The sequence below is a fragment of the Oncorhynchus masou genome, chromosome 18 (assembly GCF_036934945.1).
Source record: "Oncorhynchus masou masou isolate Uvic2021 chromosome 18, UVic_Omas_1.1, whole genome shotgun sequence".
NCBI classification, from domain to species: Eukaryota; Metazoa; Chordata; class Actinopteri; order Salmoniformes; family Salmonidae; genus Oncorhynchus; species Oncorhynchus masou.
This window is the reverse complement of record NC_088229.1, coordinates 58,943,519-58,970,219: the sequence shown is the minus strand read 5'-3', so window position 1 is coordinate 58,970,219 and position 26,701 is coordinate 58,943,519. Positions and strand designations below refer to the sequence as shown.

Here is a 26,701-nt window from a genome sequence, read left to right as displayed (position 1 = left end):
GTTCATTTCACTTACAGTACCTTCAGAAAGATTTCAGTCCCCTTGACCTTATCCACATTGTTGTGTCACAGCGTGAATTTAAAATGGATTATATTGAGATTTTTTAGTCACTGGCCTACACACAATACCCCATAATGTCTGAGCAGAATTGTGTTTTTAATTGTTTTTACAAATTAATAAAAAATGAAAAGCTGAAATATCTTGAGTCAATAAGTATTCAACCCCTTTGTTATGGCAAGCCTACATACGTTCAGGAGTAACAATTTGCCTAACAAGTCACATAATAATAGTGTTTAACATTATTTTTTCATGACTACCTCATCTCTGTACCCCACATATATCGTGTCTTCAGAAAATATTCATTCCCCTTGACTTATTCCACATTTTGTTGTGTTAAAGCCTGAATTCTAAATGTATTACATATATGTTTTTTCTCACCCATCTACACACAATACCCCATAATGACTAAAGTGAAAACATGTTTTTAGAAATGTTTGTAAATGTATTGGTTGTCCAGCAATGATCAACAACTAGAGCTTGAAGAATTTTGAAAATAATAATGGGCAAATGTTAAACAATCCAGGTGTGGAAAGCTCTTAGAAACCAGAAACGTACCCAGAAAGACTCACAGTTGTAAACGCTGCCACTGGTGCTTCTACAAAGTAATGTCTCAGGGGTGTGAATACTTATGGAAATTTGCTATTTCGCATTTAGATTCAAAATAGATTTAAATTCGCATTTAGATTTATAAAGACAGGTTTTCCTTTTTTTCATGATAGTCTATTGTGTGTAGATGGGCGAGAGAGAAAAATCTATTCAATCCATTTTGAATTCATACAGAATGTGGAGTAAGTCAAAGGGTATGAATACTTTCTGAAGGCACTGTGTGTCACCTCCCTCTCTCACTGTGCTTAGGCACTATGTAAAACAATATGAGGATGAATTGTTGTACACTATACACAACTGCCTGGCCTACTATTTTCCTTCCAATTAATTCTCTGCTGCCTGAGAACTATAAAATATGGACTAACAAAGTAATTAGGGCAGAAAAATGTCCTTCTACATGGTAGACAAATGAAGAAGACGGGTTTGTTGGACTTGGCTGGGCTCCAACATTTCTTCTCAGCGTTCTGGTTGTTGGCTTTGTCTTCGGAAGTAGGCATTTCAAAGCACCAACGTCATGCCACAGTGACAAGACTGGCTGATAAGTGACGTGCTGCATGTGTCCATTAGGCCCACATACATGTATGACATGATATTCTATTCAGATAATTTTGCTGTCAAATCTTTGTGACGGAACTCATCTCAAGTTTTTTTTTTTTTGTGAGAATTGCATCAAATATATTTATGAGTCACTGTAACTTACTCTTTATCCATGAAGTAACCTCTTGAAATAAGACTTTAATTGGAAGTCTCGGCAGCAGTGAGGTGTAAATGATGATTCTTTGATGCAGTTTAGGGGAAGTGGGATTTATTCATGTCAATAGTTGTCGTCGTCAGTGCATTAGCCTTCTATAACTTTGTTTCTCTCTGTTGTCTAACGGTGTAGTGCATTAGGACATTGGCTATTTCCAAGTCATCTTTAAAAAAAGCACAGTAATGCTGAAAATGTATGGGATGTAAGCTACTTGATCTTGTAGCATTGAATCGACAGAAGGATTTATCATTTTTCATTGGTTTAGAGTTTAGATTATGAGCAGTAATTATTAGCCTACACTCTTAGAAAAAAAGGTGCTCTCTCGAACCTAAAAGGGCTGTCCCCATAAGGAGAACCCTTTGAAGAACCCTTCTTGGTTCCAGGTAGAACCAATGATTTATGTGTACACAAAATGACTGATAGGGAGCGTTGTGTTGAAGCCACTGTGCCTCCATCTTGGCACTCCCTACTATTGCAAAAATATTTTGTAACCTATAGAAATGTATTTATTAATATCTACATTTGATTTAGCCACATTTATTATATTACAGACACCTTAATACTTTTAAATTATATTATGTTAGCTAAACATAAATACATTAATACAAATGTATACAGTACCAGTCAAAAGTTTGGACACACCTACTCATTTAAGGGTTTTTCTTTAGTTTTACTATTTTCTACATTGTAGAATAACATCAAAACTATGAAATAACACATATGGAATCATGTAGTAACAAAAAAAATGTTAAACAAATCAAAATATATTTCATATTTTAGATTCTTCAAAGGAGTCACCCTTTGCCTTGATGGCAGCTTTGCCTTCATCCCAAACCATCAATTGGGTCGAGGTCGGGTGATTGTGGAGGCCAGGTCATTTGATGCAGCACTCCATCACTCTCCTTCTTGGTCAAATAGCCCTTACACAGCCTGGAGGTGTGTTTTGGGTCAAAGTCCTGTTGAAAAACAAATGATAGTCCCACTAAGCGCAAACCAGATGTGATGGCATATCGCTGCAGAATGCTTTGGTAGCCATTAAGTGTGCCTTAAATAAATCACTGACAGTGTCACCAGCAAAGCAACCCCACACCATCACACCTCCTCCTCCATACTTCAAGGTGGGAACCACACATGCGGAGGTCATCCATTCATCTGCTCCGCGTCTCACAAAGACACGGCAGTTGGAACCAAAAATCTCAAATTTGGACTCATCAGACCAAAGGACAGATTTCCATGTGTTAATAATGTTCATTGTTCGTCTTGGCCCAAGCAAGCCTCTTCTTGTTATTGGTGTCCTTTACTAGTGGTTTCTTTGCAGTAATTCGACCATGAAGGCCTGATTCAAGAAGTCTCCTCTGAACAGTTGATGTTGAGTTGTGTCTGTTACTTGAACTCTGTGAGATTTTTATTTGGGCTGCAATCTGAGGTGCAGTTAACTCTAATGAACTTATCCTCATGAAGCATTTATTTGGGCTGCAATTTCCAAGGCTGGTAACTCTAATGAACTTATCTTCTGCAGCCGATGTAACTCTGGGTCTTCCTTTCCTGTGGCGGTCCTCATGAGAGCCAGTTTCATCATAGCGCTTGATGGTTTTTGCGACTGCATTTTAAGAAACTTTCAAAGTTCTTGAAATGTTCCAGATTGACTGCCCTTCATGTCTTAAAGTAAAGATGGACTGCCATTTGCTTTGCTTATTTGAGCTGTTCTTGCCATAATATGGACTTGGTCTTTTATAAAATAGGGCTATCTTCTGTATACTACCCCTACTTTGTCACTAACAACTGATTGGCTCAAACACATTAAGAAGGGAAGAAATTTCACAAATTAACTTTTAACATTGAAATGCATTCCAGGTGACTACCTCATGAAGCTGGTTGAGAGAATGCCAAGATTGTGAAAAGCTGTCATCAAGGCAAAGGGTGGCTACTTTGAATTATCTCAAATATAAATTATATTTTGATTTGTTTAACTCTTTATTAGTTCTTACTACATGATTCTATATGTGTTATTTCATAGTTTTGATGTCTTCACTATTATTCTATTCTATGTAGATAATATTAAAACTAAAGAAACAACCTCTCCCTGACTGAGTCTGTAATACCTACATGTTTCAAGCAGACCACCATAGTCCCCATGGCTAAGGAAGCGAAGGTAACCTGCCTAAATGATTACCGCCCCGTAGCACTCACGTCGGTAGCCATGAAGTGCTTATCACTGCACCTGTACATAGCACATCTGTAAATAGCCATCCAACTACCTCATCCCCATACTGTAATTGATTTAGTTTATTTTGCTCCTTTGCACCCCAGTATCTGTACTTGCACACTCATCTTCTGCACATATATCACTCCAGTGTCATTGCTAAATTGTAATTATTTTGCCACTATGGCCTATTTATTGCCTTACCTCCCTTATCCTACCTCATTTGCACACACTGTATTTAGACTTTTTCTATTTTATTATTGACTGTATGTTTGTTTATTCCATGTGTAACTCTGTGTTGTTGTTTGTGTTGCACCGCTTTGCTTTATCTTGGCCAGGTCACAGTTGTAAATGAGAACTTGTTAATTAATGGTGAAATAAAAATAAATGTAAAAAAAGGCTGGTAATGGCTCACATCAACACCATCATCCCTTACGTCCTAGACCCACTCCAATTCGCATACTGCCCCAACAGATCCACAGATGACGCAATCTCAATCGCACTCCACACCGCCCTTTCCCACCTGGACAAAAGGAACACCTATGTGAGAATGCTGTTCATTGACTACAGCTCAGTGTTCAACACCATAGAGCCCACAAAGCTCATCACTAAGCTAAGGACTTTGGGACTAAACACCTCCCTCTGCAACTGGATCCTGGATTTCCTGATGGGCCACCCCCAGTTGGTAAGAGTAGGTAACAACACGTCTGCCACGCTGATCCTTAACACTGGGGCCCCTCAGGGGTGTGTACTGAGTCCACACCTGTACTCCCTGTTCACCCACGACCGCGTGGTTAAACACGACTCCAACACCATCATTAAGTTTGCCGACGACACAACAGTGGCCTGATCACCGATCACCTGATCACCGACAACGACAAGACGGCCTATAGGGAGGAGGTCAGAGAATTGTCAATGTAGTGCCAAGACAACAACCTCTCCCTCAATGTGAGCAAGACAAAGGAGCTGATCGTGGACAAATGGAAAAGTCAGGCCGAACGTACCCCCATTAACATTGACGGGCCTGTAGTGGAGCGGGTCGAGAGTTTCAAGTTCCTTGGTGTCAACATCACCAATGAACTATCATGGTCCAAACATACCAAGACAGTCATGAAGAGGGCATGACAAAACCTTTTCCCCCTAAGGATACTGAAAATATTTGGCATGTGTCCCCAGGTCTTCAAAAGGTTCTACCAGGATCTATATAATAGGCGGTGTCAGAGGAAAGCCCGTAGAATTGTCAGAGACTTTTCTCTGCTACCGCACGGCAAGCAGTACTGCAGTGCCAAGTCTAGGACCAAAAGGCTCCTCATCAGCTTCTACCCACAAGCCAATTAATCAAATCGCCACCGGACTATTTACATTGACTCCCCTCCCTTTTGTATACTGCTGCTACTCGCTATTTATTATCTATGCATAGTCACTTCACAAATGACCTCAACTAACCTGTACCCCCGCACACTGACTCGGTACCGGTGCCCCCTGTATATAGCCTCGTTATTGTTATTCTTATTGTGTTACTTTTTATTCTTATTTTTTTACATGAGTCTATTTGGTAAATATTTTCTTAACTCTTCTTGAACTGCACTGTTGGTTAAGGGCTTGTAAGTAAGCATTTCATGGTAAAGTCTATACTTGTTGTATGTGACAAATAACGGTTGATTTGATTTGATTTGAAATCCCTGCAATGAGTAGATGTGTCTAAACTTTTGACTGGTACTGTATATTTTTAAGAACATTCCTTAAAGTATAATTTTTTGAGATAACTAATTTTACTGTCCCCACTACACCCCCTTAAAATACTTAATACTTAGAACCTTTTGGTTCTAGGTAGAACCCTTTTGAGTTCTATGTAGAACACGTGACACAGAGGGTTCTACACGGGACCCAAAAGAGTTCTACTTGGATCTAAAAAGGGTTCTGCCTGGAACTAAAAAGGGTTCTCCTATGGGGACAGCTGAAGAACCCTTTTGGAACCCTTTATTCGAAGTGTACACCTGTCTGAAAAGGATGTGTCGTGTGTCTGAAGTATCATGAGTCAGGGGTTATCTACCAATGGATGTGCTTCTTGTACAGCTGTAGTATCTTCATTTGAGCCAGTTTGCTACTACAGTAGGAAAATAATCCTGCAGCAACAGGAAATATGAATTATTATGTGGATTATAATTAATGGACATTTTTGTAGGGGTTGCTACATTTTTATTAAAATAAAAACTTTCTTAAACCTCAAATACACTACAAGATCTGTACACTGTGATTAGTTTAGACAGTATCTCATAATGGAACAATAATGATCTCTGTTTATGCTGGGTCAAATTTGCTGTAGGCCTATTGACTTTCACTTCCTTGCTATTTCATTGGGTTTCTGAATGTATTATGACTATCCATTGCAATGAACAATAATGAACAATAATGAACAACAATCATAATGCCATTCACGATCCTTATCAAGTTGCTTAGAGATAGCATGGCATCCGTCAGTGTGCGGAGCATTAGAATGAATGACTTTCTAATAACATGTTATAACGAATGAACCCCAGCTGGTCATTACCCCCCCCCCCCATTTCACTAGGGACTACCTGCAGAGACGACTCTGCTTCTACCCTACAAACACGGGAACACATCCTTTGTCCCCTCTCTGGTTGTATAAACAGGTTTTAAAAAAGCATAGAGTTACCACTTGCCATGGTGCCGTAGGCCCCTAATGGGGTATATGTGGTCGCCAAGGGAGCAACATGCTGTCTTTCAGTCTGCATGTCATTCTTCATCTCAGGAAGGGTAATGTGATATGGATGGAGAGATCCGTTTACACTTGGCATGTCTCTCTGCACCTCTCTCTCTCTCTCTACATGGTACAGTTGGGAGATACTGTAGTTTGGCTATGTATGAGACGACCAGTCTGGTGGTTGCCCTTTTAATGAACACAAACAAGCTGTCAATGTGTCTCGTGTTGAACAGTGCACAGTATCAGTAGGTTACGTGCCATCTTGACTTCAATGCTTTTCTGCAGTGATTCTTGCTAGTTGAGAACAGAACTTGAGACACTTTCAAATGTAACTATTGTGATAGGTTAGTAGGCTACATTACATGTTTCCCCTGACAAAATCTTTGCGGTCTTCAAGTATCATACAAAGTTCACACCAAAACGATCCATTCTATCCGCACAGTCAAAGCACAACGACCATTTCCAATCGCCAAACACGCTAACATGGCGTCAGCCAGGTGCAAACAGCCTTTAAATAACCCCCTGAGCCGTCCCACCTCTATCCCTCCATCATGGCTAAACTCTGTGGTCAAGACAGGTTTGATCAACTCAGGGTTAACTTGCTGGAAATTCCACTATGTGAAACTTCATGGCTTTGTGGGGGCAGTGAGGGAGGTGGAAGTGGCTACTCCTGGTTTTCTCAACTTGGGCCACTGATTTTGCGGCCTTGTAAAGATTTGAGACCTTGAGGCCGATGATCTCCCAGGTCAACCCAGAAACACATGTCCAGACTCAAGACTTGCAGCTGTGGGGGTTCTAGTCAGGGGACCAAGGTACAGTGCATGGTTGGGGTATGAGTCAAACAACGTTTTTTTGGAGGTTCCCTTGGGGGAAAATAAAGTTTTTCTAAGTCAATAGATCAGTGTTATGCGTTTATAGTGGTAGGGTAGGGATTAGGGAACCCCCCCGATGGTCACCCTGTGACATCACTCAGTCTGGTGAACACTTACGTGTGAGGCATAGTGGAGTGAGGTGTTCCAGTGCTTTAAGGTCAAACCATTGATGTCAATGGAATTCAGTCGCTGCTTAAACCACATTCAGTGCTTGTTGTGAGGCCATTGTCACATTTGACTCTTACAGTAAAGCGTATGTTGTGTATTATGATAGAGTGAACAACCACACTCTATTTATTTCACAGGCTCCAAATGAGAGTTTGCTCCCCCGTCACTGTTTGACCAATGACACGCTCAGCGGGCCGGTATAAACCGGATGCATGCGGTTTTCACAGGAAATGGAAAGAGACTGTGACGCGGCATCTGCTTTTGGACTTTAAGAAGGTGACACCAATGATGGTGGATAAATTAATATACAGTACCAGTCAAAAGTTTGGATACACCTACTCATTCAAGTGTTTTTCTTTATTTTTTTTACTATTTTCTACATTGCAGAATAATAGTGAAGACATAAACACTATGAAATAACACATATGGAATCATGTAGTAACCAAAAATGTGTTAAAACAAATCAAAATATATTTTATATTTGAGATTCTTCAAAGTAGTCACCCTTTGCCTTGATGAAAGCTTTGCACACGCTTGGCATTCTCTCAGCCAGCTTCATGAGGAATGCTTCTCCAACAATCCCAAACCATCTCAATTGGTTTGAGGTCGGGGGATTGTGGAGGCCAGGTCATCTGATGCGGCCCCATATCACTCTCCTTATTGATCAAATGGCCCTTACACAGCCTGAAAAAAGTGAAAAGAAAAGTGAAAAAATATTCAGTTCCGGTCTACTTAACAGGGTCGGTCTCCCATAGACATCAATGCAATAGCAGCTGGGTCTGGTCTACTGACTTTCAGTGAACCAGAAAAAAACAGTGTGTGTGTGCATTCTTACATCCCTGTGTGTGTGTTCGTGAGTGTGTGTGTGTTTGTGTGTGTTTGTGTGTGTGTGTGTTGTGTGTGTGTGTGTGTGTGTGTGTGTGTGTGTGTGTGTGTGTGTGTGTGTGTGTGTGTGTGCGTGCGTGTGTGTGTGTGTGCGTGCGTGCGTGCGTGCGTGTGTGTGTGTGTGTGTGTGTGTGTGTGTGTGTGTGAGTGTGTAGGCCTATGCACGTGCAGGTCTGTGACTGTGTGAAAGAGAAACCAGAGGGGGTTATTCAATGTTCCAGCCATGCGAGGCCTAACATGAACTGTTCCTCAAACATGTCTTTGTTCCGTGCCAGGGGGATAGTGTGTCATTTCCTCCTGTGATGTACAGCACCGTATTAAAACGCACGTATTCTTCATGTGTATTTCCTGTCCGATTAGATGGACCCCTCAAGGCATTGTTGACATTGATCCCAATGATACATTAATTAATTTCCTGTATCCCCGGCTTTCACTGGACGCATTGGATGCATCCTAAATGGCACCCTATTGCCTATATAGTGCACTATATAGGGAATAGGGTGCCATTTGGGACGTGTCCATTGCCTTGTATGCATATCCAAGTGTCTCCTGGAATGTTGTCTAAAATGTCTGACACCATTGTGAAGAGAGATGTTTGACAAGAGGAGTGATGTGAAAAGTGCCTCTGGAAAGAGAAGACTCGAGAAGAAGTGAATGCTTGGCCGAGTCTTCCCACAGCAACCTAGCATCAGTGGCAGTCAGCTAGCCTGGAGATATCTAGCTTAAATTTGATTTAGACCCCTATTCAATGAGTTTGTCGAGTTCAAAAAGATCTTTGGCTGGGTTTTGGTTGCAAGAAAACTAGCATCCACCAGAAAACTAGCATTCACCTTCAAAATATGATGTTATTTTGACTATATCCTGTTATAGTTACAGAGTTGTACACTATCTATACACTGTTATCTCTTGTAGTTATTGAATGAGAAACTATTTCAGCCACATGCTGCCACAACAACGACTATTTTATAGTAGGTGGTTCACCAGTAAACACCATTCAACATCCAGGGATCATTCACAAAGTGAATGGAAGTCACTACTGAGTGCATTGATGATGTCATCACTTTCATATCTGGTGGAAGTAGCATGATTTCAGTGTTTCTTATCTGCATAGGGTCATTCAATTAAATAACGTGAGTGCTTTTGTGTATTTTCCATGTATTAATTATGTTGATGACCTTTGGTTCACTACAATCTGGAAGGAACAAGTCAACTAAGTCAGCATTGATACCTAGTGGATCAGAGGAGGTGAATAATGTTGTAGGCGTGTTTGTCTGCCGACTAACCACAGTTCCAAAGGCAGCAGGTGTTTCAACTAGCCTGTTTCAACTAAACTGTTTGCCTTGTCACGACTCATCTAAAAGCTATGTGTGTGCGCACAAAGAATGTGCTAACAGCTAGGTGTGCACACCGTGAATATTCCGCGAGCAATGTGTACCCTCATGGGTTTGTGTGCTTTCAAAGGAAAGACAGATATTTGCTGAAAACACATCAATTACAGAGAATGTTGTGTTCAAACAGCCCCCCCAGACACAGAAATGAGTTTTCCTTCCTTCCTTCCTTCCTTCCTTCCTTCCTTCCTTCCTTCCTTCCTTCCTTCCTTCCTTCCTTCCTTCCTTCCTTCCTTCCTTCCTTCCTTCCTTCCTTCCTTCCTTCCTTCCTTCCTTCCATCCGTCCTTCCTCTCTCTCTCTCTCTCTCTCTCTCTCTCTCTCTCTCTCTCTCTCTCTCTCTCACACACACACACACACACACACACACACACACACACACACACACACACACACACACACACACACACACACACACACACACACACAACGTTTCATATCAAGTGAGGACAGGATGTACCTTTCCAGTTAGTGTAGAGTCGGACTGTGTATTCCTGTAGCTAGCATTTCAACATTACCGCTCTTTCAAAGCAGTCATTACACCATTACAAAGAGACAAATAGATTTTAAACCTCGTTCCCCTTGTTCTAATGCAAAATCGAATCTGATAATTGAGTCGAGCTGAATTCAGTATTAGTACCCCATTTATTAGTTTAGCGGGACAAAAGGCAACATTTTCCAGGAATCGATCTGGTCGTACTGCTCGTCTATAATGTAATTGGTTTATACTTCAAGGCCCACACACTAGTACTGTCACCTTGCTCTTTGTTTACATTATCTATCTAGTTGTTGTGTTGTTTGCTGTGTCTTGCTGTGTCATTGAAAAAATTGCACACTGCTTAACAGCTCAGCTACAGACCAATGTTGCATCCATAGTTACAACTTATAGCTGCCACTAAAATACTAATATATGGACACATTTAATCCAAATAATTCGCAACTCAAACACCATAGCCTTTCACAATGGATTTACAATTCTTCAATGCGCTGTGTGCAAACACCCACAGAATATCCTTACACACACATACAGTGGCAAGAAAAAGTGTTTGAACCCTTTGGAAATACCAGGATTTCTGCATAAATTGGTCATAAAATTTGATCTGATCTTCATCTAGGTCACAACAATAGACAAACACAGTCTGCTTAAACTAATGACACACAAATAATTATACGTTTCCATGTCTTTATTTAACACACCGTGTAAACATTCACAGTGCAGGGTGGAAAAACTATGTGAACCCTTGGATTTAATAACTGGTTGACCCTCCTTTGGCAGCAATAACCTCAGCCAAATATTTTCTGTATTTGCGGATCAGACCTGCACAAAAGGTCAGGAGAAATTTTGGATCATTCCTCTTTACAAAACTGTTTCAGTTCAGCAACATTCTTGGGATGTCTGGTGTGAACTGCTCTCTTGAGGTCATGCCACAGCATCTCAATCGGGTTGAGGTCAGGACTCTGACTGGGCCACTCCAGAAGGTGTATTTTCTTCTGTTGAAGCCATTCTGTTGTTGATTTACTTCTTGTGTTTTGGGTCGTTGTCCTGTTGCATCACCCAACTTCAGTTGAGCTTCAATTGGCAGACAGATAGCCTAACATTCTCCTGCAAAATGTCTTGATAAACTTGGGAATTCATTTTTCCATCAATGATAGCAAGCTGTCCAGGTCCTGAGGCAGCAAAGCAGCCCCAACCATGATGCTCCCTCCACCATACTTTACAGTTGGGATGAGGTTTTGATGTTGGTGTGCTGTGCCTTTTTTTCTCCACACAGTGTTGTGTGTCCCTGCCAAACAATTAATCTGTCCACAGAATATTTTGCCAGTAGCGCTGTGGAACATCCAGGTGCACTTTTGCAAACCTCAGACCTGCAGCAATGTTTTTATGGACAGCAGTGGCTTCTTTTGTGGTGTCCTTCCATGAACACCATTCTTGTTTCATGTTTTACGTATCGTAGACTCATCAACAGACATGCCAGCATGTTCCAGAGATTTCTGTAAGTCTTTAGCTGACACTCTAGGATTCTTCTTACCCTCATTGAGCATTCTGCACTGTGCTCTTGCAGTCATCTTTGCAGGACAGACACTCCAAAGGAGAGTAGCAACAGTGCTGAACTTTCTTCATTTATAGACAACTTGTCTTACCGTGGATTGATGAGCATCAAGGCTTTTAGAGATACTTTTGTAACCCTTTCCAGCTCTATGCAAGTCAACAATTCTTAATCTTAGGTCTTCTGAGATCTCTTTTGTTCGAGGCATGGTTCACATTGGGCAATGCTTCTTGTGAATAGCAAACTCAAATTTTGTGAGTGTTTTTTATGGTGAAAGGCAGCTCCAACCAACGTCTCCAATCTCGTCTCATTGATTGGACTCCAGGTTAGCTGATTTCTGACTCCAATTAGCTTTTGGGGAAGCCATTAGCCAAGGGGTTCACATACTTTTTCCAACCTACACTGTGAATGTTTAAATTATGTATTCAATATACAATATACAAAATACAATCATTTGTGTGTTATTAGTTTAAGCACACTATGTTTGTCTATTGTTGTGACTTAGATGAAGATCAGATCAAATTTGATGACCAATATATGCAGAAATCCAGGTAATTCCAAAGGGTTCACATAAGGTTCTAATGAAATGTCCATATCGACAATCGAAATGACTGAAAAATGCCGTTCAAAATGTTTTAAAAAAGTGTCTAATCTAAACAAAATTCTTGCTTGATAGTTCAAATGCATTCAAAGGGATGTTGTCTGTTCTCATGATTCAACTGTAGCCGAACCTGCAAATTGCAAAGGAAAATGCATTTAGGCCAACCTTTGCTTGTAAATGAAGTCCATTTGTCTGGTGAACCTCTTGTGACAGCATTGTAGAAGTCACAGCAGAGCCCTCATTTTTTTTTCTGCAGGCACACAGCAGGGAGACACATCCCCAAGTTCTCCTTCGGGTTCCATTTTCACACGGACACAAAAAGTCCTTCCCATTCCTATTATGTCCACAAAGCAAAATTAAATGTCCAAGATGTGTAAAAGTCTTTTTTCAGGAGACACCTGAAACCCCACCTCTTCAAGGAATACCTAGGATAGGATAAGTAATCCTTCTCACCCCCCCCCTTAAATGATTTAGATGCACTATTGTAAAGTGGCTGTTCCACTGGATGTCAGAAGGTGAATTCACCAATTTGTAAGTCGCTCTGGATAAGAGCGTCTGCTAAATGACTTAAATGTAATGTAAATGTATTAATTGGTAATGACGTTTCAGACAAGTGGACAGTCCAGTACTCACTGTTCGCCTGCCTGACAGCTAGCAGTGAGGGAGATGGTGGTTGCTTGTCATGTCAGGTATTGTGTGTAGAGCTCCTGTATGCTGCCTCTGTCTGTCTGGTCTTAACTGTCATTATAGTTGACGTTCCACTCTTCGAACGCTCCAAACGGCGCGTTACATTATTCCAACTTGGAAAATAGTTTGAGGTGCAATAGTGTCCGTTTGTCAGATTGTTTTTGCTAGCTAGCTTTGTTAAGTTCAAGGGAAGCGAGGGCCACATTATGTTGACACGCCCAAATGTGCACAGCTTACCCAAGGAAATACCCACGCAACATTGTTTAGACAATATGCATGCGCAAAATATGAAATAGCCTCAATGAATGCTACTTTAAGCAGGCGAAGCAGCGACGCTTATGCTGACCCTGTCCGTTAACAGTGACTGGACTCAGGAACAGCCATGGCGTCAACGATTTGAATGTATTTGAATGGCTGGAAAGGAAGGCATGAATGCCCTGGCGCCTTCTGGTGCAGTTTTAGCACATTTGGGGATTTTCTTTGCATAAAAACCACCAGAATCATTGAGAAAAAACATTAGATATCCAAAAATAGTGACTTAAAAAAATATATAATTGTATTTCTCATTTGGCTTTTCATAACTGCTTTCTTTATTAGTTTATCTCAGGGTAAGTACTTCCTACTCTGCCTACTACCCTGAGTGCACATCACTGGTTGTCAATGAACACTGGGTTATCATGTAAACCTCAACGCTATGCGGGCCCTGTAAGCCTGATCTCAGACCTGCTATTGGTCCCCATGACGAACAGGTTCCCTGGGCTTATCTAGACAGGTGATCAATCACCTGCATATACTGTACATGCATGCTCGCACACACGTGCATGCACAAACACTCACGCATGCACACACACACACACACACACGCACACGCACACACACACACACACAGGCACAGGCACAGGCATTAGCACACACACGCATGCAATCATGCGTACACACACACCCACTCACACTTCCAGGCTCTTCGGGCAGGGTGCCAGTCCAGCTGGGCCGATGGCTATCGTCTATTTCCACCAGCCCTGTGTCATACCTTATCACGCCACTGTTTAGACTGGAGAGAGATGGATGCACCCTGACAGGAACTATGCTCCTTTGTAGGCCTGTCTCATTGACACTGTGTGGAGTCTGGACTTGTCTTTTAAGTATTTTGCAGCATTCAGACAAACAGGAGGGTTGATCCAGCAATTCAAACTATTGTTTTTGGTTGTAGTAGGATCTTCTTCCACAGAACGATGTCTTCTCCCGGGTATTCAAAGACCATAAGAGACGTTTGATTTGAAGCTGAGGAGGGAGAGAATCGGCAGTGAAGGAGATTATATGGCCCCATTCCAACATGTTGTAGAGGTGCGACTGGAAGTGTGTTGGCTTAGGTGTCTGGAAGACAGAGGATTGTTTACCAAAACAAGACACCCTCCGCCTTGCTTGTAGTGTCACTTTCTCCTTTGTCTGGCTATGCAGTTCTCTTTCCCCTCTATTCTCCTCTACCTCTCCCTTCTCATTTTCCCCCATCCCTTCCTCTCCTCTCCCCCCGCCCTCTCTCTCTCCTCTCTCTTTCTCTCTGTCTCTCCCCTCTCTTCTCTACCCCTCTCTCCTTTCTCTCCTCTGTTCTAAGATGACACCTTGTCTTATGCAAGTCTGGCATAGAATGGTAATTTGTGACTCAGCAACTCTTCGTGGAAAAGGTTATCGCATTATTGCAACCATTTTGATAAGAATATGATTAATTCAGACACTCCTCTTTCCAACTTCTTTTTTCTCTAAAGGGTTCAATCTGCATCGTGGAGGTTCGGCTTTGCAGCGCGATCGACATGTAAAGGCAGCGTTCCCGCTTTAAGCAGAGACTGTATCACAGTAAACGCTGCACACGTCGGCTCAATCTGAAATGACCTTTCGCGGAATCTGTAGCGCTTCAGCAACACAGAGTGAATAGAGCCCTACATTTCAAGAATGCAGAGGCGACGCACCTTGTGATCTACAGCAAATGTTTGGTTAAGGAAGGCCAGAGGGGCACATTTCAACATGTCCTTTGAGTTGGAATGCAGCTCCAACCACCTTGTTCCTGATCCAGAGAGAGAGTTGAGACTGTATATTAAAAGGTGATGAGCAGAGTGGGAAATATGGGTGGCCATATTGTTTCATTTTGAATAAGCGAGAGAATATCATTGAGTGAAGGTCAAGAATAGACAACATTGCCATTGTTTTTGAGCTCAACTGCTTACAGGATACAGTGGGTGTTTTATATTGAGAGACTTTGAGGGTTGTGTGTAATCTATCATCGATAAGGATAGCTACAATAATGTCACAACATGCTCATAAGGAGACTATTTTTGTACTTTATTTTTTACAAACAATGTTTTCTGGTTGTCACATTTCTTTAATGTAGCCGATTCCTGTCACGGCTGTTAAAGGAAGAGGACCAAGGTGCAACGTCGTGAGCGTACATTTCTCTTTTTATTTGGAAAAAAGACACCGAACAAAATAATAAACACTACAACAACAGGCTATGTGCCCTAAACAAAGTCAACTTCCCACCAAGACAGGTGGAACAAAGGGCTACCTAAGTATGGTTCTCAATCAGAGACAACGATAGACAGCTGTCCCTGATTGAGAACCCTACCCGGCCACACCCGAAATACAAATAATAGAGTATAGAATACCCACCCCAACTCACACCCTGACCCTGACTTCTCTCCCCCCAAAGGTGCGGACTCCAGCCGCAAAACCTATAGGACAGGGTCTGGGTGGGCATCTATCCATGGTGGCGGCTCAGGTGCGGGACGCAGACCCCACTCCACCACTGGCTCACCCCACTTTGGTGGCACCTCTGGTGCGGGTACCCTCGCTGCGGGCCCCGGACTGGGCACCCTCGCTGCGGGTCCCGGACTGGGCACCCTCGTTGCGGGCCCCGGACTGGGTACCGTCTCTGGAGGCTCCGGACTGGAGACCGTCTCTGGAGGCTCCGGACTGGAGCCCGTCTCTGGAGGCTCCGGACTGGAGACCGTCTCTGGAGGCTCCGAACTGGAGACCGTCGCTGGAGGCTCCGAACTGGAGACCGTCGCTGGAGGCTCCGAACTGGAGACCGTCGTTGGAGGCTCCGAACTGGAGACCATCGCTGGAGGCCCCGGACTAGAGGCCGTCGTTGGAGGCTCCGGACTAGAGGCTGTCGTTGGAGGCTTCGTGCCATGACTCCTCACTGGAGGCTTCGTGCCATGGATCATCACTGGAGGCTTCGTGCCATGGATCAACACTGGAGGCTTCTTGCCATGGATCATCACTGGAGTGGAGAGACACACAGGAGGCCTGGCTCTGGGAGCAGGCACAGGACTCACCAGGCTGGGGAGACATACAGGAGGCTTAGTTATTGTCAGGCACCGGATACACTGGGCCGTGGAGGCGCACTGGCGGTCTCGAGCACAGAGCTGGCACAACCCGTTCTGGCTGGATGCCCGCTTCCACCCGGCAAATGCGGGACGCTGGCACAGAGCACACCGGCCTGTGAATGCTCAACCGAGACACCGTGCGCATCACCACATAGCACGGTGCCTGACCAGTCACATGCTCGCCACGGTAAGCACGGGGAGTTGGCTCAGGTCTCCAACCATTTTTTTGCCCTCCCCCCAAAAATTGGGGGGGGAACTGCCTCTCGGGCTTCCTTGCTAGCCGAGTCCCTTCGTAACGCTGCCGCTCTGCTCTTGCTGCCTCCAGTTCCTCCCGTGGAAGGCGATACTCCCCAGCCTGCCTCCAGGGTCCCTTATCGTTCAGGATCTCCTCCCAAGTCCATGAATCCTGGACACGCTGCTCCTCCTTACCATGCTGCTTGGTCCATTGTTGGTGGGAAGTTCTGTCACGGCTGTTAAAGGAAGAGGACCAAGGTGCAACGTGGTGAGCGTACATTTCTCTTTTTATTTGGAAAAAAGACGCCGAACAAAACAATAAACACTACAAAAACAAACCGTGAAACTAAAGGCTATGTGCCCTAAACAAAGTCAACTTCCTACCAAGACAGGTGGAACAAAGGGCTACCTAAGTATGGTTCTCAATCAGAGACAACGATAGACAGCTGTCCCTGATTGAGAACCCTACCCGGCCAAAACGTAGAAATACAAATAATAGAGTATAGAATACCCACCCCAACTCACACCCTGACCAAAAGCAAAATAGAGACATAAACAGGATCTCTAAGGTCAGGGCATGACAATTCCTTAAAGATGGAAAGGGCAACCAGGCCATTGATCGCCCAGTGGTTATGGAACAGAGGAGACGAGAGGAGCATCCATCATCGTATTAAAAAAGGATCGTAATACAAACTCTGCTGTTTTATCGCATGTGCAATGATGTCCGAGGCGGGGGGGGGGGTTCGTTGTTTGAGGTAAGTTTGTTGTTGTAATATCGCTAACAAAGGACGTGGCTGTTTCCCCGCTATGGATTCCAGCTTTAATCTGCAAAGCAACTTTAATTAAATGAAACCGATTAGTAACTCTATTTACATGTTCTCTATGTTGTCTAAAGAGGACTTTCAAAAACATGACTACATCAGTGGAGGCTGCTGAAGGGAGGACGGCTCATAATAATGGCTGGAACTGAGCGATTGGAATGAAACCACATAGAAACCATGTGTTTGATACCATTTCACCTATCCACTCCAGCAGTTACCACGAGCCTGTCCTCCCCAAGTAAGGTGCCACCAACCTCTTGTAGTCTACATGTGAGAATTGTTATGGGTGAGAAGTCTGTCTAGCAGCAGGGCTGAATTGCCATAATAAACAAAAGGTGACCCCGTGCTGCAGTACTGGAGATGAGGGCTAGTGAGGACATTCCGTTTTGTGGGGGCGGGTCTGTGAATGAGGTCAAACTGATCCACTTTTGTTGGGTAGTGTGCTATTCCAGCAGTTCACTGGCCCTAGCTTCCCATTGCCCAGATTAGCGGTTAGTAAACTCTGTGCCCCAATTCATCACAGCTTTGGACAACAATAATGAATCCAGTGTTTTGTGTATTGTTTTGTTTACTTTCTCACAATGAGCAAAGGTCTATAACTCTATTGTCTCCCGGGTATTGTTGAGGTCGGCGAATCCATGTAAATGGTGTTGAGTTTTCTCACAGGTATAGCAAGTCCCATATTTGACATTTATAGATTTAGACTTTATCCATAAGTCCTTGTATTCACCCTTGGTGTGACTTTTCAATTGAATATCTCCTTGGGTGGCCTTGTCTCAAGATTTAGCAGCCAGACATATATTCAAACAAACTACTGCACATTCCAGTGTGTGGACACACACACAAAGGCCCACACAGGTGTCTGACTCTTCACGCACGCACACACACACACACACACACACACACACACACACACACACACACACACACACACACACGCACACACACACACGCACACACACACACACACACACACACACACAACCCTGTTGCTGCATAATGGGCCTCTCCTCTCCTTCCTTTAAACCTTGTGCTGGGTCCTACTGCAGCATATCTGTCTGGTCCCGGTCCTGCGACTGTCTGTGGAATCTCAGATACAGCCTGGCTACAGAGTGACCACCAGAGCCAAAGTCTCTCTGCCTCCCTAAGGAGCCTACAGTGTCGTGCACAGTGTGCAGACCTGGGTCACATTGGCCCTGGTTGTCATCACCCAGGCAAGGTAATTCATTAATGGCTGATAATGCACATCGAGAGAAAGGAGGGATAATTGGCTCCCGTCGCTGTTTCAGATGAGGCAGTGATTGCTGTTGTAGCTGAAGTATGTCAGAGCCATGTTCTTGGGAGAGGGGATGCCAGTAATTTCTGTAACGGTTGGGCACAGGATACCCTTGCACCAGTAATCTGTCTTTATATCTATTTCGGGTCCATGTTTATTGTATAGTCTTATGTGGGCTGAATTACCTTGGTCCATTTAGTAGTGGGAAACTTCGGTACATTGTCACTGTGTGACATGAGACAGGAGGTTTCTCCTCCTCAGGTCACATGACCAGGAAAACCCCCTTGGCGTATGACATAGTATAGTTCTGTTATGTGTAGACTGCTGTTAGTGTTCACCTTTCTAATGGGGTCCTATATGGCTCAGTTGGTAAAGCATGGTGCTTGTAATGCCTGGGTTCAATTCCCAGGGCCACCCACAGGTAAAATGTGTGCACACATGACTGTAAAGTTGCATTGGATAAAAGCATCTGGGAAATGGCATATGTTTATTTTTGATATGCAGTAAGGGTGCCTGATGTGGGCGTTTGGGAAGGTCGGCTGGCCATCCTGTGTCGTGTTAAGTGAATAAACACTGAGGCCTTTGTAGGACTGGTGGTGCCAGGCACACGGTCCACAATCTCCACTTTATACACACAAACCACCCCTTAATGTTTTCACCAGTATGACTCACAAGGTGAACTGTATGTTATCTGAGTCATTTTTATCACGTCTGGACATCTTTGAAATATTCACCTGGACTATCTCATCCTCCCTTCAAATGCCTATACCTCAAATTAAATCCTGCCACTCCCCTCAGAAGCTTAAGACATTTACTTTGAAACTCTCTTTGTATTTCTCAACATAGAGCACTCTCCTTGAATGTAGGCTGTGTTTCTTCTTGGGCGGCTCCTATCTCTCCACTCAGTGCAATGGATTTACTTTTACTTCTCAGTGAGGTATGAACCCTGATATTTACATGGGTGTGAGACTTGATATTTACATGGGTGTGAGACTTGATATTTACATGGGTGTGAGACTTGATATTTACATGGGTGTGAGACTTGATATTTACATGGGTGTGAGACTTGATATTTACATGAGTGTGAGACTTGAGTTTTAAGTCAAGGCACCAAAAACACTCAACCCACTTCCTGTTGACGTCAGCGAGTTGTGCCAATAACACGACCCAATGTTACAGTCACACGGTAAACACTTTGTGAAGGTTGATTTTGGAAAATGAACCATTTCAAGTCAAATTGAGCAACGGAGTAGTATATTTTGACCATTGAGCTGGGACTGTTCACAACAGACCATAGTCCCACTCAGTGCTCTATTTCTTCATTGACAACATTGATTCATTGTTAGCATCTTAGCTAATCGCTAACCATATTTCATACAAATGTATCTCATGCTTACACACTTACTTAATTTATACAAATTAGGTTTGATAAATCATGTGCTGACTTTGAATGCTGCGGCTAGCCACAGGGTCAGTTTCCTTGTAGATAACGCTGGCTGCTTCACAGCTTTTTTACCCTGGTGCTAATGTTGTGGCTGTCCGGGTGAGTGAAGAAAAAGACAGGGTTGGATCCCTAAGCCACTGTCTGTTGCGTCCAGACTTGTACCATGGTTCATGCTTTGGCTCCCCCACACTCTGATCTTCTCCCTCTGAGAAATTTTAAAGGTCATGTGGTTGCTCTCTCCCAGCCCAGAGGCTTTGTGGGTGGTTGTGGGGAAGACATGGTCGGGGTGGGCTAGAGAAGGCTGACCAAATCATTAAGTGAAGTCAAACATCTCTAGCTACGTGTCCCAAGTTGTTGTACAAGATGAACAATAACAGTTTTGCTGTATCAAATAGTTTCTGAATCAAATAGTTCCCAACTTCCTAGAGTGATTGTTCCTAATTGTGAATATCCATGAATTATAGTTCCTGTCATGAATGCCTATGTTGATATACAGTAGGTTATATTATAAACCTGACAGACTTTATGGCTCTGTTCTGTCTGTCTGTCTGTCTGTCTGTCTGTCTGTCTGTCTGTCTGTCTGTCTGTCTGTCTGTCTGTCTGTACTCAGTCTCCTGTCAGGAGCACCCAAGGAGAAAGCCCTGGCTCTGAGGAACGTCAATGAGACAGGCGCCATCTACTCCTGTCCTGTCACCACAGAGCTTAACGACTGTGAAAGGATGGACTTGGTCAGCTCCAGTAAGTACTGGCACTCTCACTGTCATTGAAGTGTCCTCTCTATATAAAAGGGTTCTCCTGGTTGAATGGGTGACATGGGGCTTGGTTGGGAGGTTCTTTAGGTGGCTAGATAAGGATGTGTTTGTTAGAACCACTGAATTATGCTTTGTATGTTATTTGTTACTGTGGAGACTGGGTTCACTCACCTGAGTGGGGATTCACCCTTGAGTGGAATTTTCTATGTGGAATTTTCAAAATTGCAAAAACAGTCCATACAAACTTGCCAAAGCATTTACTGTCAGTTTCTGACACTGCTCTTTATCTAAAATAATACATTTTAAAAAACACTGTAGGATAGCCTGTATTTGATATCAAGGTCTAGCTATCTCATACTTATTCCAGACCAAGCAGAATACCTCCTGCCCCCAAAGGTAGACTATCAAATTAGACAAATTCCCCCGCTTCCCAAACCCTTACCTCTGCCCTGATATGCTAAGCCCAACCAGCAAGTATTAGCCTCTGTCATCTCTGAAAGACATGCTCCAAGTAGGAACATATTGAATTAGTCTTAATTAAAGGTTACGGTAGACTGACTCACCGAGGAGGCAATTATAGCCTCAGAGGCTGAAAGTAAGAATGATAATGCACTTTTTGATGTTAGTCAGTCTCTGTACATTTTTGGGGTTTACACTTGTTCAGGCTTGATCCACATTGGATGAGACTGCTGCTGTTTTTGTTGCTAGGTGTCTTACTTTCATGATGAACATCCTGTTGTTATATTTTGGGGTTTGTTCAGTTGGAACCTTAAGTTTCAAATAACAGTCAGACATTGTCGTATGTATATGTCTGCTCTGTTGCTACTTTTCATTTAAGTGTAAAAAAAAAGTGAATATGGAAGCTTTATAATCTTTTAATGACATTGAATACGTGATTCATTCTTTGTCATTGAGTCAACCAGTAACTTATTATGGATCACTTCTGATGTGACTATACGGTCATGATAATTAACAGTCGCAGAAGACAACAGTTCACAGCGTTATGTTTCTATTTAAAATAAAGCATTCCCTCTAAAGCAATGAGTGCGATGTGTGTCTCCCACAGCGGACTCGTCTGAGATGGTGGAGGGGATGTGGCTGGGAGTGACTGTGGCCAGCCAGAGAGACCTGCCAGGTGGTCGAGTGCTGGTGAGAGTGGGACAACACCCTCTGGTTCTCTTTCCTCACTGAAAGTGGACCGTCTCCTATCTTGAGATACTAGATGCTTATAACAAAACATTTCGCACAGATCTGTCTTTGACGGTGACATCAGTTCATGATTTATGCCAAAGTTTGAGTTATGGAAAATCAAAGATAGCTCCTGATAAGGCTAGCCATGTGAGGGTAAGATAAGGTCAATTTAAGACCATAGATAAAGCATAGGCTTAGACACTAGATACGATACAATATACGATACGATATACTTTATTGTCCATTGTGAAACCTACATACAAATACACAAACACAATACACTATATACATGCAGTATGAAAAACACTGGTAAGTTAGTACATACTGTAGGTCACATATTCAGAGTCTCTGGCCTGCTGTTTGACCATGTATTTGGTTTGCATGTGTTCTGTGTCCCAGTGTTCAGCTGCACTGACAGTTCAGGATTCACTACAGTGATATGACCACAATGCAACAGTATGGGAAGAAAAGGTTGTTGTTTGGTCAATAAAGACATAATATTAAATACAAAAAACGATGTTCTAATTGACATATAAAGACAGGAAATTCAAATGAGCAGCCCTACACTACATTTGACATAGGCACTAAGGTTTTACAGCAAACTCATCTTATTACACCTGCTACTGTAAAAAATGTCAAATTTACTCAATTATACCACTACTAGAACAAAAAGGAACTCCTGCGTTGAATGTCTAATTCGTGTCCAGGCTTGTGGGCACCGCTACGTGAAGGTGGTGCGGGGGGGCGCGGAGGAGCAGCTGCGGATGGTGGGGAAGTGCTATGTCAGGGGCAATGACCTAACCTTCGACCCCAACGACGAGTGGCAGGCCTACAGCTACGAGGTGTGCAACCCCAACTTCGACATGGAGCTGGAGGGCTTGTGCAACATGGGCATCTCGGGGGGCATGACCGACACGGACGTCTACATCGGCTCTGTGGGCAGCTACGTGTGGCAAGGTGGGCACCAAAAGCAGTTACAGCCCGGTCTCATAGACTAGACTTAACATAGTAAACAAGGCTTCTTCTGGACGCGTTTCTGGAAGGTCATGGCTTAAAAGTTCATGTGAAACTGTATTGTTTTCTTTTGTCTTTGTTACCTAGGCAACGTTCATGTAACGTGGAGAGACCCTGATCCAGGAAACGCGTGGGACTCAAGTGACAAAGACTTTGGGCAACTGAACAGACGATACAGCTACATGGGTATATCAGTGACCTGGCTAGTAGAGCCAATTCTGGATTAGCAGGGTAGACTAGGAAGCTTACTGTAAGGGAGTGTCTCTTGCGCTTCCATTTCAAAACACTCTCAAACATAACCACTCCCCCATTCAGAAAGATAAACATCTTTTTGAATGTATGAATTGAAAGAGAACTATAAAAAGGAACTACCGATGCTATCTAGATGGTGGCGCTCCGTTTAGCATAGTGGCAACTGTATCACAGGAAGTTACCTTTGGCCTTTGTGCAGAAGGGCGATGATTAGCCCTACCTGCCATAAATGGTACTGTAACATTGTTTTAATGTTGTTTTAACACCACAGGTTACTCTGTCAATGAGGACAAGAAGCTGCTGAGTCAAGACTACTTCACGGTAGTGACGGGGTCTCCCAGAGATGAATCCAAGGGCTCAGTGATGCTGGCTAAGAAGGGCAACACAGCGTTGGTGACCGAGTTCATCATCCCAGGAGAACAAGTGGGCTCGTACTTTGGGAACAGCCTAGCTGTCACCGACCTCAACAATGACAAGTATGTCATCACTGTCCATAGGAAATCCCCAGCTTTAGTGCGTCTCTCAGTGTACCATATGCCAAAAGCTTGATTATCTAGAACAAAACAATAGCAAACTCAGAGGCAAAAGATTAGCATATGCTAATCTTTTGAGAATAGTATTGAGAACAGTTATTGTTTTGATACGGGATTGATTGAGTTTGAATTGTATCACTCAATAAAATGCAAATGTACCGATAGCCCGTCATCTGTAGTGTTTACCTACTATTTGGAGTACACACTCTACCTGACCAGTGATGCAGAGAATACTGTACTGTAGTGGTTGAATTGGAGAGGTTGTCCTGGTCGTTTCACCACCTCTGATACGGTATCTGACATGACATTATGGCTGAGGGATGTGTGCTCTCAATTTCTCATAATACATGAATAAAACCTTGAGCATTTGGGTTCATGGTCTGTCAGCATGTCCGAGAAAAAGATGATACTGAATAACACATTGTCAAGAAAATATTTGGGCTGTACAAAAGACAAGCCAAAAGATATAAAGCATGTCAAAGCATCTCTAAAAGCCAATTGGAATGAAGAATAAGGTGGGTAAAATGGTTGGTAAACCATATAATGATTATGATCCATGTGCTATATGCTACAATGATACAGAATGTGTTGTGTGTTCATATTTTTGTGTTTTCATTTGCACCATCCTAGCTGGAATGACCTGATCGTAGGTGCCCCATTCTACTTTGACCGTCAGAAGGAGGAGGGAGGAGCGGTGTACGTCTTCATGAATGAGAACGGCTCTTTCCAGAAGACACCTAGCATGGTACTGAAGGGTCCTACGGCATCTGGTTTTGGATTCGCCGTGGCAGCCATTGGCGACGTCAACCAAGATGGATTCCAAGGTAGGCCTACCATAACGGGTAATCTTTTGGGCATTATTCCTTAAAAAGGGAATAATTCCTTCCTCCTTTACTTGAAGTAATCACAGATTTCACATGATTGGACAGGTGAACACAAGGGCTCCACCACGTGGCTTTCACCTGTCCGGTCAATTCTAATCAGTGATTTCTACAAAGAAGGGAGGAGGAAAGATGCACTTTTAAAGAATTTGAACGGTGCGGAACTGTACCGCAATGAGGACGTAGAAGAGGAAGAGGATCATGTTTAACTTCCTATCAGAATCCATTGTGTGATTCTGATCCAAGCTCAGACTCTTATTGTTGGATGTGCGTTGTTAAGTGTTACAGTCTCACCGATATGATAGAGGGAAATAGCATTGGTGTAATCAGACAGGTTACAAATGGGTTTTCTGGGATCCTTGCGATGTCCCTAACCATAACCCATACCTAACCTAAACCATAACCCATACCTAACCTAAACCATAACCCATACCTAACCCTAACCATAACCCATACCTAACCCAAACCATAACCCATACCTAACCTTAACCTTAAACCTTACCTAAACCATTTTATAGGTAACCCTCAATGGGGTTAGAGTTGGACATCAGAGTTGGACATCCAAAGGAGTCCGGATAGAAAGGAATGTCACAAATGGCTCTCCAGGCCATTAAAAACATTTCTACTGTCATCCTGCTGTCACCTAGTGGCGAAATACAGCCAGCACAAGGGCTTACACTGGAACTAGAGGCAGAGATCTGTAAATAATGATGAGATGATCATGTCTCCGCCCTAACAATGGGAGTCATTTTCCAAAAGGCGGAAAGGCAGGCAACAAGCTTAGGTCCAAAATAATCCCATAGAAACACATTTTGGCGGGAGTAAAACCTCTCGCTTTGCCTCTTCCTCTTTGCTCTCGCTCTGCTCTCTGCCTATCAGAGATGGTATTCTGCACACTACTTACTTCATGTATTACATGCATCAAATAGGCAGATTATTAATTGTTGAAGCAAACTGAATTGGTCATTTTCAAAATGTATGGTCATGTATTTCCAATGCCTATATTTCCTCTATAGACTTTGCAGTAGGAGCCCCATTCCATGAGACTGGGAATGTCTACATCTGGATGGGAAGCAAGAAGGGAATCTCTGAGGAGCCTAGTCAGGTACACACTGGCATACTTAGCATCAGGCAGAAGAGGGAACACATCATCATGGGGCCTCGTGAGCTGGGCAATAAAAAAAACTACCTGTATATAATTGTATATATAATAAATCATGTGCCTCTTCAAACTAGAGATATCTGTTCATTTGCATGGTCCGCGTCTCAATGTCGGCCTTCTGAAGGTGGCAGAGCTACAGCGGTGTTTGCCAGACCAGGAAACATCCTTAAAAATCGGTCTTCTCACAAAAACATTGGTGGAGTCCGAATGGTTTGGGCTAGACGCGGTTTGGGTTACCCCTCTATGGAAATATGAGATTCTCACGAACATGGTGGTGTTGTCCGTTTTGCTCTATGACCCCAACAAGTGTCACGGAACTTGAATGGAAGTGAAGGGACAAAAAATGAATAGAAGTGAATAGGGCATTTCCAATTTAAAAAGTATACGGGTAAAATGTATTTATTTATTTTCCTGATTCATTTATTTTCCTGATTTATTTTGTCCGTCCTATATATCTCAGATATAGGACAGACATTTCAAAACATACTTCCTTTTGATTACACTTGTTTGATTACATCTTTTTTTCCATGGGTGAATCTGTTATTCACTGCGTTTCTATGGGCTAATAGCAGCAAGGTCAAATAATGTTTTTATATATTTTTTGGAATACCTGCAGGGGTCCTAAAATTCAAAATCAAATAGCTAAATGATCCTTGGTATGACCATCTTGAAACAATTCCATATAGCTTAGTAGAAACCTAGCCTCGGGCCCTTAGACTCTCTAGGAGGATACGATATGCATTTCTTTAGTAAAAACACAGGCGCTGCT

General features: G+C 43.0%; 1 protein-coding gene across 1 annotated transcript in view; it reads left to right on the top strand.

Annotated features, from left to right (window-relative positions):
• The window catches only part of itga3b (integrin, alpha 3b), a 57,506-nt gene that overhangs the window by 14,701 nt on the left and 16,104 nt on the right, over positions 1-26,701 (top strand). Inside the window, exons 2-8 of the mRNA XM_064923953.1 lie at positions 20,758-20,885; positions 21,966-22,048; positions 22,798-23,047; positions 23,192-23,290; positions 23,628-23,832; positions 24,520-24,713; positions 25,787-25,875. Of these exons, the coding sequence (XP_064780025.1) occupies positions 20,758-20,885; positions 21,966-22,048; positions 22,798-23,047; positions 23,192-23,290; positions 23,628-23,832; positions 24,520-24,713; positions 25,787-25,875 (1,048 nt within the window). The remainder of the gene's footprint in view (positions 1-20,757; positions 20,886-21,965; positions 22,049-22,797; positions 23,048-23,191; positions 23,291-23,627; positions 23,833-24,519; positions 24,714-25,786; positions 25,876-26,701) is intronic.